The sequence below is a fragment of the Labrus bergylta genome, chromosome 20 (genome assembly GCF_963930695.1).
Source record: "Labrus bergylta chromosome 20, fLabBer1.1, whole genome shotgun sequence".
Taxonomy (NCBI): domain Eukaryota; kingdom Metazoa; phylum Chordata; class Actinopteri; order Labriformes; family Labridae; genus Labrus; species Labrus bergylta.
The window spans coordinates 18,213,706-18,226,069 of NC_089214.1; the positions used below are offsets into that span (position 1 = coordinate 18,213,706).

The 12,364-nt window shown below is 39.9% G+C and overlaps 1 protein-coding gene and 1 long non-coding RNA gene across 2 annotated transcripts; both read right to left on the reverse strand.

Annotated features, from left to right (window-relative positions):
• Positions 1–253: 253 nt before the first annotated feature.
• On the reverse strand, positions 254–2,091 carry LOC114920659 (uncharacterized). The gene is made up of 4 exons (XR_010664825.1): positions 1,984–2,091; positions 1,815–1,877; positions 805–958; positions 254–617 (listed from the first exon to the last, which is right to left on the reverse strand). It is a non-coding gene; the product is annotated as an uncharacterized lncRNA (long non-coding RNA).
• Positions 2,092–2,104: 13 nt separating this feature from the next.
• On the reverse strand, positions 2,105–5,737 carry LOC109989771 (B-cell receptor CD22). Its single transcript, XM_065948729.1, has 6 exons — positions 5,367–5,737; positions 4,514–4,819; positions 4,152–4,412; positions 3,811–3,907; positions 3,651–3,687; positions 2,105–3,311 (listed from the first exon to the last, which is right to left on the reverse strand). Exons 2-6 carry the CDS (start codon positions 4,674–4,676, stop codon positions 3,258–3,260), a joined length of 612 nt encoding a protein of 203 aa, XP_065804801.1. The 5' UTR covers positions 4,677–4,819; positions 5,367–5,737; the 3' UTR covers positions 2,105–3,257.
• Positions 5,738–12,364: the final 6,627 nt, after the last annotated feature.

Genomic DNA, 12,364 nt, shown 5'->3' on the forward strand with positions numbered 1-12,364 from the left:
TATCTGACCAATAATATCAGAAACATATGATTTCATTATATAATTGCTGATTTTACCTTTTTGTATTGTAGGTTGTTTCTGTCAGTGATTCATTACAATGAAAATGCTGAACGCGAGCAAGCAACAACCTCTACAGGACAGCCGATCTACAAGTCAAAACAGATCCAACATACATTAAGTTACAAATTATTTTATTTTTCTAAACACAAAAGAACAATTTTAAATACTTTCAGAAACAGTAAAAAAAGGATGACAGAAAAATGAGCAATAAACAAATTATACATATATATATTTTTTTCAGAATATGTTGGGTACTTGATTGCACTGGTGTTTGAAGAGGTTCCCGGACCTCGCATCATTTCTTGAGGAGCTTCAGAGAATACCAGTCCTCAAGGATCTTGCCTCAGACTTTGTCCCTCAAAAGAGGAAGTAGTGGCTTGACACAAGTCCAGGTTCAGCCAAGGGGCGGGCGGAAGCCAAGATACTGTCCGGTCGGGTCTGGAAACTCAAGTCGGATCCTCAGGACAACACACGACGGGATGACTACTCTGCAGTTGCGTCCCAAATATCCCCAGCACCAGCTCACACAGCTACGATAGGCCAAGTGTCTGTAAAGCCTGTATGGAGACATAAAAATGTTCTCATTGTATATTATATTGTATAGTTCTCTCTCATTTCCTTTTGTTTAACTTTAGCTGCAAATAAAGAATTTACAAAAAAGGTTTTGTAACTTGTTTACTTTTATTCATATTGAATAATGGAAATGAACTGTTTGTTTAGAATCATTTTTTATACTTTACATACTCTTCTGCTGTTCTCCCTCTCAAAGGCCCGTAGTCCACTCTGAAGAATGTTGTGTATATTTTGGAGTGTATATGGGTTAAGACTGTTTGCTTCTAGCCCCGGATGTTGAGTCATGCAGGTGGAAGGAACAGGTGTTACACCCCTGTACAGCGTACTGTAAGGGGAGAAATAAAGAAGAAACAAACAAACACGTTGTTGCTGGCTTTCATTCAATGGTGTAATGAATGACGCTCAGACAACACGCTCCCCCTGCTGGCGTAAAACCGGAAGTGTAAAACAATAACAAAAGCTTAAGACCAAACCAATCAATTACCGATATGCTTTTAAACTTAACCTTAGCAACATGAATTAACATTAAATTATAACTAGGTTTTTAGCGTTTTTAAAGGATATACAACATTTTAGAAAGACATAGTTTTAACATGTGTTATTAATTTAACTTAGTGCACAATCTTATATCCATTACACAGGCAGCTCATTCATTCTCCAGATGACCTAATAAAAAGAACAAGATACTGATTAAAATGAAATAATAATACTCCATCAGTACAGTAATAATGGGGCAATTAATGACAGAGTAGGCAAAATTATTGCATGGTACACATATTGATCTAATTTACACATGATTATCACCTGGGCTTTTGTAGAATAGGTAGCTAACAGTTATATGATGAACTTGATACACACAATTGTAAACTGAATTTTTAATCACAGCAAGGAGGTGATTTACAATGCAGTACAAGGTGAGGTGAGTGTCTTCACCGTTATTCATTTAAGAATGTACAGTACTAATGTAAATTTATAGCCAAACTTTGTTAAGCCACAAGTAAAACAGATATTTTTTCATTGGGGAAATATGTTGGTAGTTCTAGTCACTGAAATTAGAAGAGGCTAACGCATTTTTCAAAACAATAACGTTGAATGTTTTTATGATGAAAAGACATGATGCAAACATAACATGCTTTGTGTGTGTCTGTTGTGATGTCCTGGTTGTAAGTTATAGTATTTACCTTGTAAAAATGACCTGTGGTATTTCTCTGCAGCACACCTTTTCTGCTTCTGTAGGCATTTTGCTGCAGTTTTTACACATACACCAGAACAACGTAAAACAATGCAAACACAATGAGCACATATTACTAACATATTACATCTGAAAAAAGCTGAAAAATAAATACCTACCACACTGAAACGTCCTGCTCCAGCCGTCGTGGCAAAGGTTGTGATGGTTGTTCATCCTCTCCTTCGGTTTCAGACTCCAGGTCTCACTGGTAAGGATCATTAACCGCCATTGTTGTTTATTTATTTTATTTATTTATTAGCACACATATAAGAATAAAGCAAAATAGGATTAATAAAAGGTGTGTCAGGAGAGGTCAAGAAGCCAACAGGCTTATACAAGGGACCTCACCTCTTAAGAGACAAATAAATCAACTAAACAAATCGAATTACACAATTTCAAAACAAAATAAAATAAAATAATCAAATAAATGAAATATATATATACCGGTGTTTTTGCTGCCCTCGAAGCCGGAGCTGCAGACTTCCCAATATGGTAAAAGGGGCGTGAAATTTCCGAGAAGCGTTCTGAGCAACTGACCAATAACGACAGAGCGGATCGACAGACCAATCAGAGCAGACTTGGCCCACGTGGGGTCTAACAGTGTGGGCTCAACAGAGTGTAGCTGACGGACTCAGAGCGTAGAGGGAGCAAGGAGGAGCAGTACATGAAAACAGAAACTTTTTTCAAACTTTAGCTATTGTGAACGTACAAAAGTAGCTACATAGATTAAATATACGAACCCCAAAAAGGGCATAATATGGGCTCTTTAAGGCCATCCATAACCTCGCTCCTCTCTACCTCTCTGATCTCCTGCACATCAACACACCCACCCTCACTCTCAGGTCTTCTTCCATACAACTCACTGCACCACCCGCCCGCCTGTCCACCATGGGGTCCAGGGTCTTCAGCCTCTCTGCCCCTCTCCTCTGGAACTCTCTCCCACCACACATCCGTAAGATTGACTCTCTCTCTATTTTTAAATCTCATCTCAAAACCGGCATTTTCTATCCTATCTCACAAAGATTTCATACTCTGTAAATTTGTCTTTTTAATGTTAATTTGATGGATGTATTGTTACTCTGTTGTTTTTATCTCTGCTTTGTAAATTGACATGGAGTGCGTTGAAATGAAATGTATTATTAAAAAAGAAGCTAATATAAAAAATAATTACAACAACAATACCATAGACCAGCACAGTCCTTCACAGTGTAATGATTTGGCTGCAGTACATTACAGTATTTTTATGTTATCTGCCTTTGAACAAAAACATCCTTCCTGTCGTATCCCATCCTTTGTTCATCACTAACCTGCTGCAAAGAAAAAAACATTTAATACAGAAAAGAGAAATAGAGATATTGCATTTAAGATGAACATGAAGTCATCCTCTTCTCCTTCATGAAGCTTGAATCATAACCACTCTGTTGACATAGTCTGCTTCTTCTGCGTCCTGTTTGAATGAAACAACACAGAGAGAGCGGTGTCAGTGCTGTGTGGTGACTTTGATGCAGCTACAAGAGACAAACCAGCAACACTTGAAGTTTATCTCTGCAAATCAAAGTCAGTTTAAGTTTTCCTGAAACACTTTTCACTGTTACCATCTGGTCTCCTGTCGCTGCTGTTGGACCTGAATATCTGAACATCATTTTCTCTGGATCAATTACTTTATGTGACTGTGTTGATCAAATCTTCAAAGAGAGCTACTCAGATAACTTCTCTCTTTTATAACACGTGCTTCAATCTCATTTTGTAGAAAGAATGATGAACCTGTCCTCATCTAGTAACTCACCTTCACCTGTTTGTTGAAGCATCTTGACTTTAACCAGCTGAAAGAAAAAGAGATCAGATAAAAGAAATAAGAATCAAACACTTACACTGTAAAAATAAAAATGCAATGAGATGAATAACATGAGCCACAAATCTTCATTTCTTATGACAGTTTGTCTCACCACTCAAAGATGATGACTGAACTGCAGAGCAGCACGATTCCCAGGATCTTCAATGTAATGTGGACATCAACCCCAAACAGATCGGAAATCAGATTTTCTGGAACAAGACATCATGATCACCTGCTACTAGATGGAAAAAGCTTTTCATGGCTGTAAGATATCCTGCACTTTAATTTAATCTTTTAACCTCTAATGTGAACATCTCTGTTTTATTTATTTATGTAGCATTATTACACATGAATTCAGTAAGATTTGTTTTTAGTGAAAACAAACAAATAACCTGACAGATCGAAAAGGAGAGCATGTTGGACACAAATGTGATGATTCAGTTCGAAATTTACCTGCAACACTCAGATGGATCTGTGGTGATGTCTGATTACTGAGATCATTCATGGACACACAGTAATAAACTCCTCCCTCTGTGGCATGAAAGCTGTAAAACTCTCCTTCAGATACGATCATGGGTCCATCTCTGCTGATCTTGAACCAGGTGAAGCTGCTGACAGGAGGATTGGCTCTGCTGGAGCAGGTCAGGTTCACATGAATACCTGCTGACACCAAACCTGATGGACTGATGGACGCTGAGGTGTTTTTAGGAGAATCTGAGGAAAATGTTAGATAATTGTATTTCATTAAAAACAGCAAACATCTTTAAAATCATCTCATTCTGACAGGATCCAATAACAATCTCTGGTTGTCTCACATGAAACTCTGAGAGTCTGTGTCTCCTCTGCTGTCTTGACTTCTTTTCCTTCATTCACAGGATATGTGGCAGAACAGGTGATGTTGTATCCATCATGTTTGTCCGTCAGAGTGATCTGCTCCTGGATTTTAGTCGTGAAGGTTTTATCTGGGTTTTCCTCCATGTTGTTGAGAGAGTCTTGTTTGAGATTCCAGGTGAGTTTAGGAGGGGAGAGTGGACAGGGAGTGGAAGCTGAGCAGGTTATAGTGACAGACTCCTTCTCCTTCAGATCTCCTGAGATGATTAGTTTGGGGCTCGGAGGAGAATCTGTGTGTTCAAATCAAACAAAGATTACTTTAACCAATAGACTAGCTGACAGTGACTGTCCTTTCTAAAATGTTTTTCTTCTATACTCTTCCCAAACTTCCAGCCACCGCCTGTCATCATTACCACGTTAATATTCTGTCATGGAAACTTCATGGAGAAGGTTTGTAATGTCATATATAAAAATGTGTGTGTACTTTGTAAAAAGGAAGGGTAGGATACTTATCATTGTTACATTGTTGTTGTTTTTTTGTGTCTGTGCATGTATATGTTTGTGTGTGTATGGGAGAGGAGGGGGGAGGGGTTGAAAAATGTTACAAGGAAAAAATGGTCCTAATGATGTTAAGACTAAAGCTGACAGCACTGTAATTAAAAACTTTAAATTAAAATGTTTTTCTGCTTCTTAGTGTGCCAAGATTGGACCCTTCAATCTCAACCAGTAAAAAGAGTCTCAGTATTTAATCAGAGTTCAACTCGTGCTATGACAATGATTTATTGTTTCTTAATAAAACCTTTATAGTCTAATTAAAAGAAAATGAAACTCTCTTACCTTTGACTGTTATATGAAGAGGATCACAAATAGCTGTTGCCCATTATGACCAGTCCATGATTCTGAAGTAGTATAAGCCTTCATATGTCATCTTCATGTTGTAAATCAGAGTGGTGCAGTTTTTCATTCTCAAGTTTCCAGTTATCTTCATTTGAAATTTGTTCACTGTGCCATCACTGTTAAAAACCGCATTCTTTGGATCGTAGGTCTCTTTGTCTTCTTTATACCATATTCCAAATGTTTCTCTTGTGTTGTCAAACTCTTTTTCTTCTTTAACACTAAAGCTACATGGGATTTTCAGACAAGTTCCACTCAGTGCTTCCATCTTCTTTGGTGTAGTGATGAAGAGCGCTGACCAATAAGTCCGACAATCATCCGACGCTTCTGTAAAGCAGACCATCAGTTATTATAATGTGGAGCAGGATCTTCATATAGAGGATGTTAATGAGAGTCTAAGAAGTAATGTGGTGTGCTCTGGTCTTTTTCTCTCTTGTTCACAAAGTCAGTCTAAAACATTTCACTTTTCAGTCAGGACGTGAAGAGATGAAAGAAGAAACTCTATCTGCACTCTTCTCTCTGCTTTGTTTCTACAGGAAGTTCAAACTGTACAGATTAAACATCTTTGAATGAAAGTAAGTGAACAAACAGCTCACCTGAAAGAGAGAAGACAGTCAGTAACATGATGGCTGTTACCATGTTCACTGACAGGACTGCAGTAACACCCATCACCTGGAATTAAAAACTAAGTTACTCTTCAAAGTCCTCGTTAAAGAGTTGGATGAACAAAACAGTCATTTTCACTTAAAGAAAATAAAAGCTGCTGAAAACTAAAACGATAAAACATAAATAGCAGTCATAGCTGATCTTACCAAACAAACCTCCAGGAGCTTAAACAGAGAAAATGTAGAAAAAAGACGATTTTTAAATTTCAGCAGAACTGCAACAAACCAGTCACCTCGCTGCTAAGACACAAAAACCCCAAAAGATTTATTCCTTTCTTCTTGTAGTGAGAATGAGGAAGTTAGTGTTTGACTCCTCTTCTGTTTTATTTAAATGTTTTGGTAGCATCAACTAAAGATGGACAGTTAAGACGAGGAAGAGAGAGAACGTCACCCACTAAAGGACCCAGGTTAGAACTGAACCTGGTCCACTGAGATAAGGACTCATGCTTTAAATGGTACATGCTCTAACAAACGAGCAACATGGCCCTCAAGCTGTTGTTGTATCTTTGTCTTATCTAGAGGGCCTGTTGGTTTAAAAGATTTAATGTGGATAAGAATGATCATGATTTGGTTCTTTCTATGTTGGGTCATGTGATCCAGCTCATTTTTAATCCCTTTTTTAGATCAATCATGGATTTGATCATCCTGATCCAGATACAGACTCTTGGGGATCAACAAATCCAGATCATCAGTCCTCTAAAAGAGACTTTAGACTCCATACTTTTCCACAGGGCGCACAAAACTTAAAACAAACTGGAACATGCTCACAGTCACTTTTAATGTCATATTTTGTTTTGATGTTAATGCTATTTGGTGCAACATTTTATGTGAACAACATCACTCATTTTTTACAATCTTAATGTGTACCTTATCTACTTTGTCAGTGAAGCAGTACAGCAGGAAAAGAGCCACAGGCCGCCCGCTTGAAGGAGGACTATACTATCACTAATCTTTTTATTACATATGGAAAACAGATTTGGATTCAAATCCTCAAAAGACAAAAACTGGAAAAGTCATTTTTGTATTTTCATCATCTCAAATGTCTCTTTTCATTCATCCTTATTTCTGTTTAGAACATTGAAAGCTTTCCATACAAAGGAAACAACATCGAAGCTAAAAAAAAGAAACCAGCACAGTCCTACACAATGTCATGCTCAGACACAAAAACATCAACGTCTTTATCCTCCCTTCTGTGTGAATGAGGAAGTTTGCTTCTGATGTTTTTTTTTGTTCAAACTATTTTCTATTTTGCTTTTTTTGGATAGGTGCAGTGTAAGATGGACAGTTAAGTTGAGGTAGAGAGAGAATAACAGCAAAGGGACCAGAACTGAACCTGGTCCACTCACTGTGGTGAGGACTTTAAATAGTACGTGCTCTACCATCTGAGGAACTGGATACCCCAAGCTTTGGCTGTATGTTGAGGTTGATTATTTTATTGGTTTCATGTTTTAATGAGTGTATAATTTAGTAGAATATTGAATACAACATACATTAGACTTCTCAGTAAATATAAGAAAATGTAAATACATGAACAACTTCTCCTTTATACTTACATTTCATATCACACTTCTTACACAGCATCATCAGTTCACTTTAAACCATTTCTCTTTAACCAGAGAAGTGGTCATGAACCACACAGTGACAAACGCTTTTCACACGAGCGTTTCCTTGCACTTAGAGTGTTGTGGTTTAACACCATTGCAGCCCCCCTCCCTTACTCTCTTGTATGTTGTTATTCATTTCTCTCTGTTTCTCCTCTCCTGTGTGTCCTGAGGTGCATGGCTGTGTGATTGCATGTGGGTGTAGTTTTCTGTGCAGGCAATCTCCCTCTCATTACCGGCAGTTACCTGTCTTGTTTTGTATCTGTTACGACGACGTGCTTTAACTGAATCTTTATTTGCAGTCGTGTACTCTGTACATTCTGGTGAAGTCTTACTAGGAAGGTGAACTTCTCACACATACTAAACAGAACAGGCTCCATCTGCATACACTGCGGACCAATCACAATCAGGCTCAGTCAGCAACCAATAGGAACACATGTTACTAACTTACAACACAACAGTGTTGCTAGGCAACCACAATGATATTCTGTGAGAATATTACACCCCCCTTTTAGATAGATAAACGTAACACATACTTGTAATTACAGTATACATGGCATAATGTGCTGTTAGTGAATAAACCCAAATCAAAATGTTTAGTAAAATCAACTCTGCATCAGAATACATCACAGCATATAACCAATGAACATTTTATTTTTAAGGGCAGCGATCTGCATACACCCTTTACATGAGTTTAGAAGTCCAAAACAGACCTGGGCTTTATCTCTCGTCCGTACCTGGTCTGGTAAGGGACAGTGTGAGGAACTGTTTGAGGGACAGTTTCACTTGTGATCTGTGAGGTGAGTGATGTGGGACTGTGTGGTGTTTGCTGCTCGTTGTCATCAGGTTGTCTGTCTGTGTGTGTGTTGGGTGTTTCTTTTGTGATAAGAAGGTGACGTCTGTTTCTCCTGTACTCTTGTCCTTCAGGTGTGTGTATGTGGTAAGATCTGTTAGTGTCAGCAGGCTGAATGATGACTGCAGGCTTCCAGTATCCTGGATCTTGGAAACGGATGTTTTGTCCTTCGTGCAGCTGTGTCATCTGCTTGGCTGACCTGTCATAATATCGTTTCTGGGTTTGTTGCTGGTGAGCTCTCCTGGTATGAGCACTTTGTTGGCTGACGATCTTGGGCTGAAGCTGCTTGTGGGTGTTGGGTAGGATGGAGCGTAAGTGACGACTCATAAGTAGCTGAGCTGGTGATCTGAAGTTATCAACCGGTGTGTTGTGGTTCTCTGGGAGGCTCAGATAGGCATCCTTGTGATCAGCTTTGGCTTTTTTCAGGAGTGACTTGGCAATTTGCATAGATTTTTCTGCAAGACCATTGCTCTGGGGATAGTATGGACTTGTAGTGATATGGTTAAACTCCCATGTTTTTACAAAGGTTTCAAATTATTTGCACTTGTACTGGGGGCCACTATCTGATACAACAGTCTCTGGTATGCCGTGTCTGGCAAAAGCTGATTTCAGTTTATGAATGACAGCAGAGGATGTTTTGCTGTGTAGCTTGTCAAGTTCAAAGTACCTACTGTAATAGTCTGTTGTGACTATGTAGTTCTCGTTGTTCCAGGTGAACACAGAGATAGCAATTGTTTGCCATGGCCTATCAGGGATCTTGTGGTTTACAAGGGGCTCTTTAGTGTTTGAGGGTCTGTGCTCGAGACAGGTCGGGCACTCTCCAACCATTTCCTCAACCTGCTTGTTCATCCCGGGCCAAAACAGGATATCCAGGCTCTCTGATTACATTTTTCTATGCCCAAGTCAGAGGCATGTATTCGAGACAACATCTTTGTGCGTCGTGAGGCAGGGATGAGGATTTTCTCACCTTTGAAGATGATGTCATTCATCAGAGACAGCTCATCACGATGATTCCAGTACTCTGTGATGCTTACAGCGCATTGTCTCCTCTCTTCTGGCCATCCATTTTTGATCGTATTTGTTGCTGTGTGTCTTTTTCAGTCTCTGCTCTGATTTCTTGTAGCCTGGTGTCGCTAATAGGTAAGTTACTGTACACTGTGTACACCTGCATGTTCATAGCTTCTCTGAGGGTGTCGTCATGGTCAGACAGTGACTTCCTGGAGAGGGTATCTGCAACAGGAATGTCTTTGCCTGGTCTGTGGATGATGGTGAAATCATATCACTGAAGTTGAAGTATCATCCTCTGTAACCGTGGAGGCGCTGCTGTCAGTGGCTTTTGCATGATGGACTCAAGTGGTTTGTGGTCACTTTCCACGATGACGTGACTGCCATAGACATATTGGTGGAAACGTTACATCCAAACAAAATGGCGTACAGCTCTTTTTTAATCTGAGCATAGTTGACTTCGCTGTCTGACAGTGATTTAGATGCATAGCCAATAGGCTTTCCTTCTTGCAGTAGGACTGCACCTAGTCCATACTTCGATGCATCAACTTGCAACCTGAGCTCTTTGCTTGGGTCAAAGTAGGCTTGTATCGGACCTGGTTCACGTGTGACTAGCTCCTTCATTTCCTGAATGCTTCATTGTGTTATGTATCCCAAACAAACTCACTTGACTCCTTTAAAAGGTGTCGCATGAGGGCATTGATGTCTGAGAGCATGGGGGCAAACTTTGACAAGTAATTAACCATGTGTTATGCACACTGAATTATGACAATGTGGGTTCCATAAGAAAGGTGTTTTTATTCACAGCATTCGTAACTGCAAACACAACAGAAAGACAGTCTTGTATGAGAATCGGCATATAGTGCTGCTTTGCAGACTGTCTGATGCGATACAACTGTGCTTACTTCCTGCAATACACAGGGAACAGCTACAAATGACTGACTAAACAATATAACTTTGCTATCAGTCTCCAAACATAACAAAAACTTGACAGCAAATATTAAATGTATAGTTTTGTCTTCACAAATAACTATTTCTGTGAACCAACAATGCATATGATATCTTATAAACATTAAACCTGTGTATGAATACAGTCATGCTTGCTTAACATAGCTAGCGTGCTTCACGTGTTGAAGGAGGCTACCGATGCTAGCGCTAGTTAGCTTTTATGTTATTTGACATACACAACATTTCTAACATGCAAACATTACTAAACACATGAAGATGTACTTAAACTAAATGTTTTCGCTGCTTGTGCACTTATATCTCACCTGCAAACACAACAGAAAGACAGTCTTGTATGAGAATCGGCATATAGTGCTGCTTTGCAGACTGTGTGATGCGATACAACTGTGCTTACTTCCTGCAATACACAGGGAACAACGGCAGTTGTTGACATTCAATGCTGCTACTGACACCTACTGGCCACAATGAATATTGTCCTGCAGGTATTACAGCCTAAGAAGGTGAATCCCTCCTAGTCACACAAGTCATGTTAATGACATTTAACCAGGAAAATAATAGTGGGGGGCACGAATGTAATAATATAACTGATAACCAATAATCCCAGGCATAGTCTTAGCTACTAAAATACCCAGGGTGCCACACATGCCAAGAATAGTCTCTAGCTCACCTTTATTTCTGGGTGGCTCCATGTCTCTTACAGCAGAAATCTTTGCTGGATCAGGCTTGATTCCATCTTTGGAGATGTGGTGTCCAAAGTAGCTGACCTCTGTGGCACAGATTTTACTCTTCTCTGGGTTGAGTTTGACTCCTCGCTCTCTGGAGCGTTGCAGCATTGCACGGAGGTTTTCGTCATGCTCCTCTTTGCTTTTGTCTTCTATCAGAATATCATCGACAATAGCAGTGACACCTTGTAGACCTTCATAAGTCTCATCAACTTTCCGCTGAAACTCATCTTGAGCCGATTTTAGTCCAAAAGGTAGGCGGAGAAATCTGTATCGTCTAAATGACATGACAGGATAGCCTCTTCTTTAGAGTGCACCGGCTTGACTTGCCCCCGACCGACGATTTTTCCCAGAAATGTACCCTGGCCAAATTCACATTTTGCTAAATTTAGCATGAGATTAGCGTCACGCAGCCTGTCAAACACCGTCCGCAGTTGTTGTATATGTTCGTCCCAGGTGCTCGAGTACACCACAATGTCGTCATGGTACGCCTCACACCCCCCCATACCTGACAGCACCGTATTAACCAGGCGCTGAAAGGTTGCAGGTGCATTTTGCACACCGAACGGCATCATCGTATACTGCAAAAAAGAGTCAGACGTAACAAACGCAGAAATTTCAATACATGAGTCAACACAATCCTCAACTCGAGGCAGAGGATAACCATCTGGTTTAGTGACTCCGTTCACTTTCCGGAAATCCGTACAGAAACAATCAGAGCCGTGAGATTTACCGGCAAGGAGGCATGACGAACTCCACGAACTACAGCTGGGACTCCAGCATGTAGTCAACCTGATTGTTTAGATGGAGACGTTTGTCAGGGTTGACTCTGTAAGCGTGTTGTTTTATCGGGGTTGAATCCCCCACATTTCAGTCAGAACATCAGAAAACAAGGAATTATGAGATTTTATTGAAATAAGCACAACCTCGCGTTGGACCTGATTTAAATGTGGAAAACAAGCATCACGTTTGGACAACATCTCAGAATTTTTCAAATGTCCTTGCACAACAGCAAGGGACGGACCAACTACGTCCTCATCACACGCCTCTGAGATTTCAGCACTGTACAGCTCCGGTGCCGCTTTTACCCGATCGATAAGTTCAGCACTGGACATCGGCAAAACTACTT

Coding starts and splice junctions, on each gene's coding strand:
- LOC109989771 (XM_065948729.1), bottom strand. CDS start 4,676: ATGGAGGAAAACCCAGATAAAACCTTCACGACTAAAATCCAGGAGCAG. Junction 4,413..4,513: donor ACAGACTCTCAGAGTTTCAT/GTGAGACAACCA, acceptor CATTTTCCTCAG/ATTCTCCTAAAAACACCTCA. Junction 3,688..3,810: donor TCAGTCATCATCTTTGAGTG/GTGAGACAAACT, acceptor TTTTTCTTTCAG/CTGGTTAAAGTCAAGATGCT.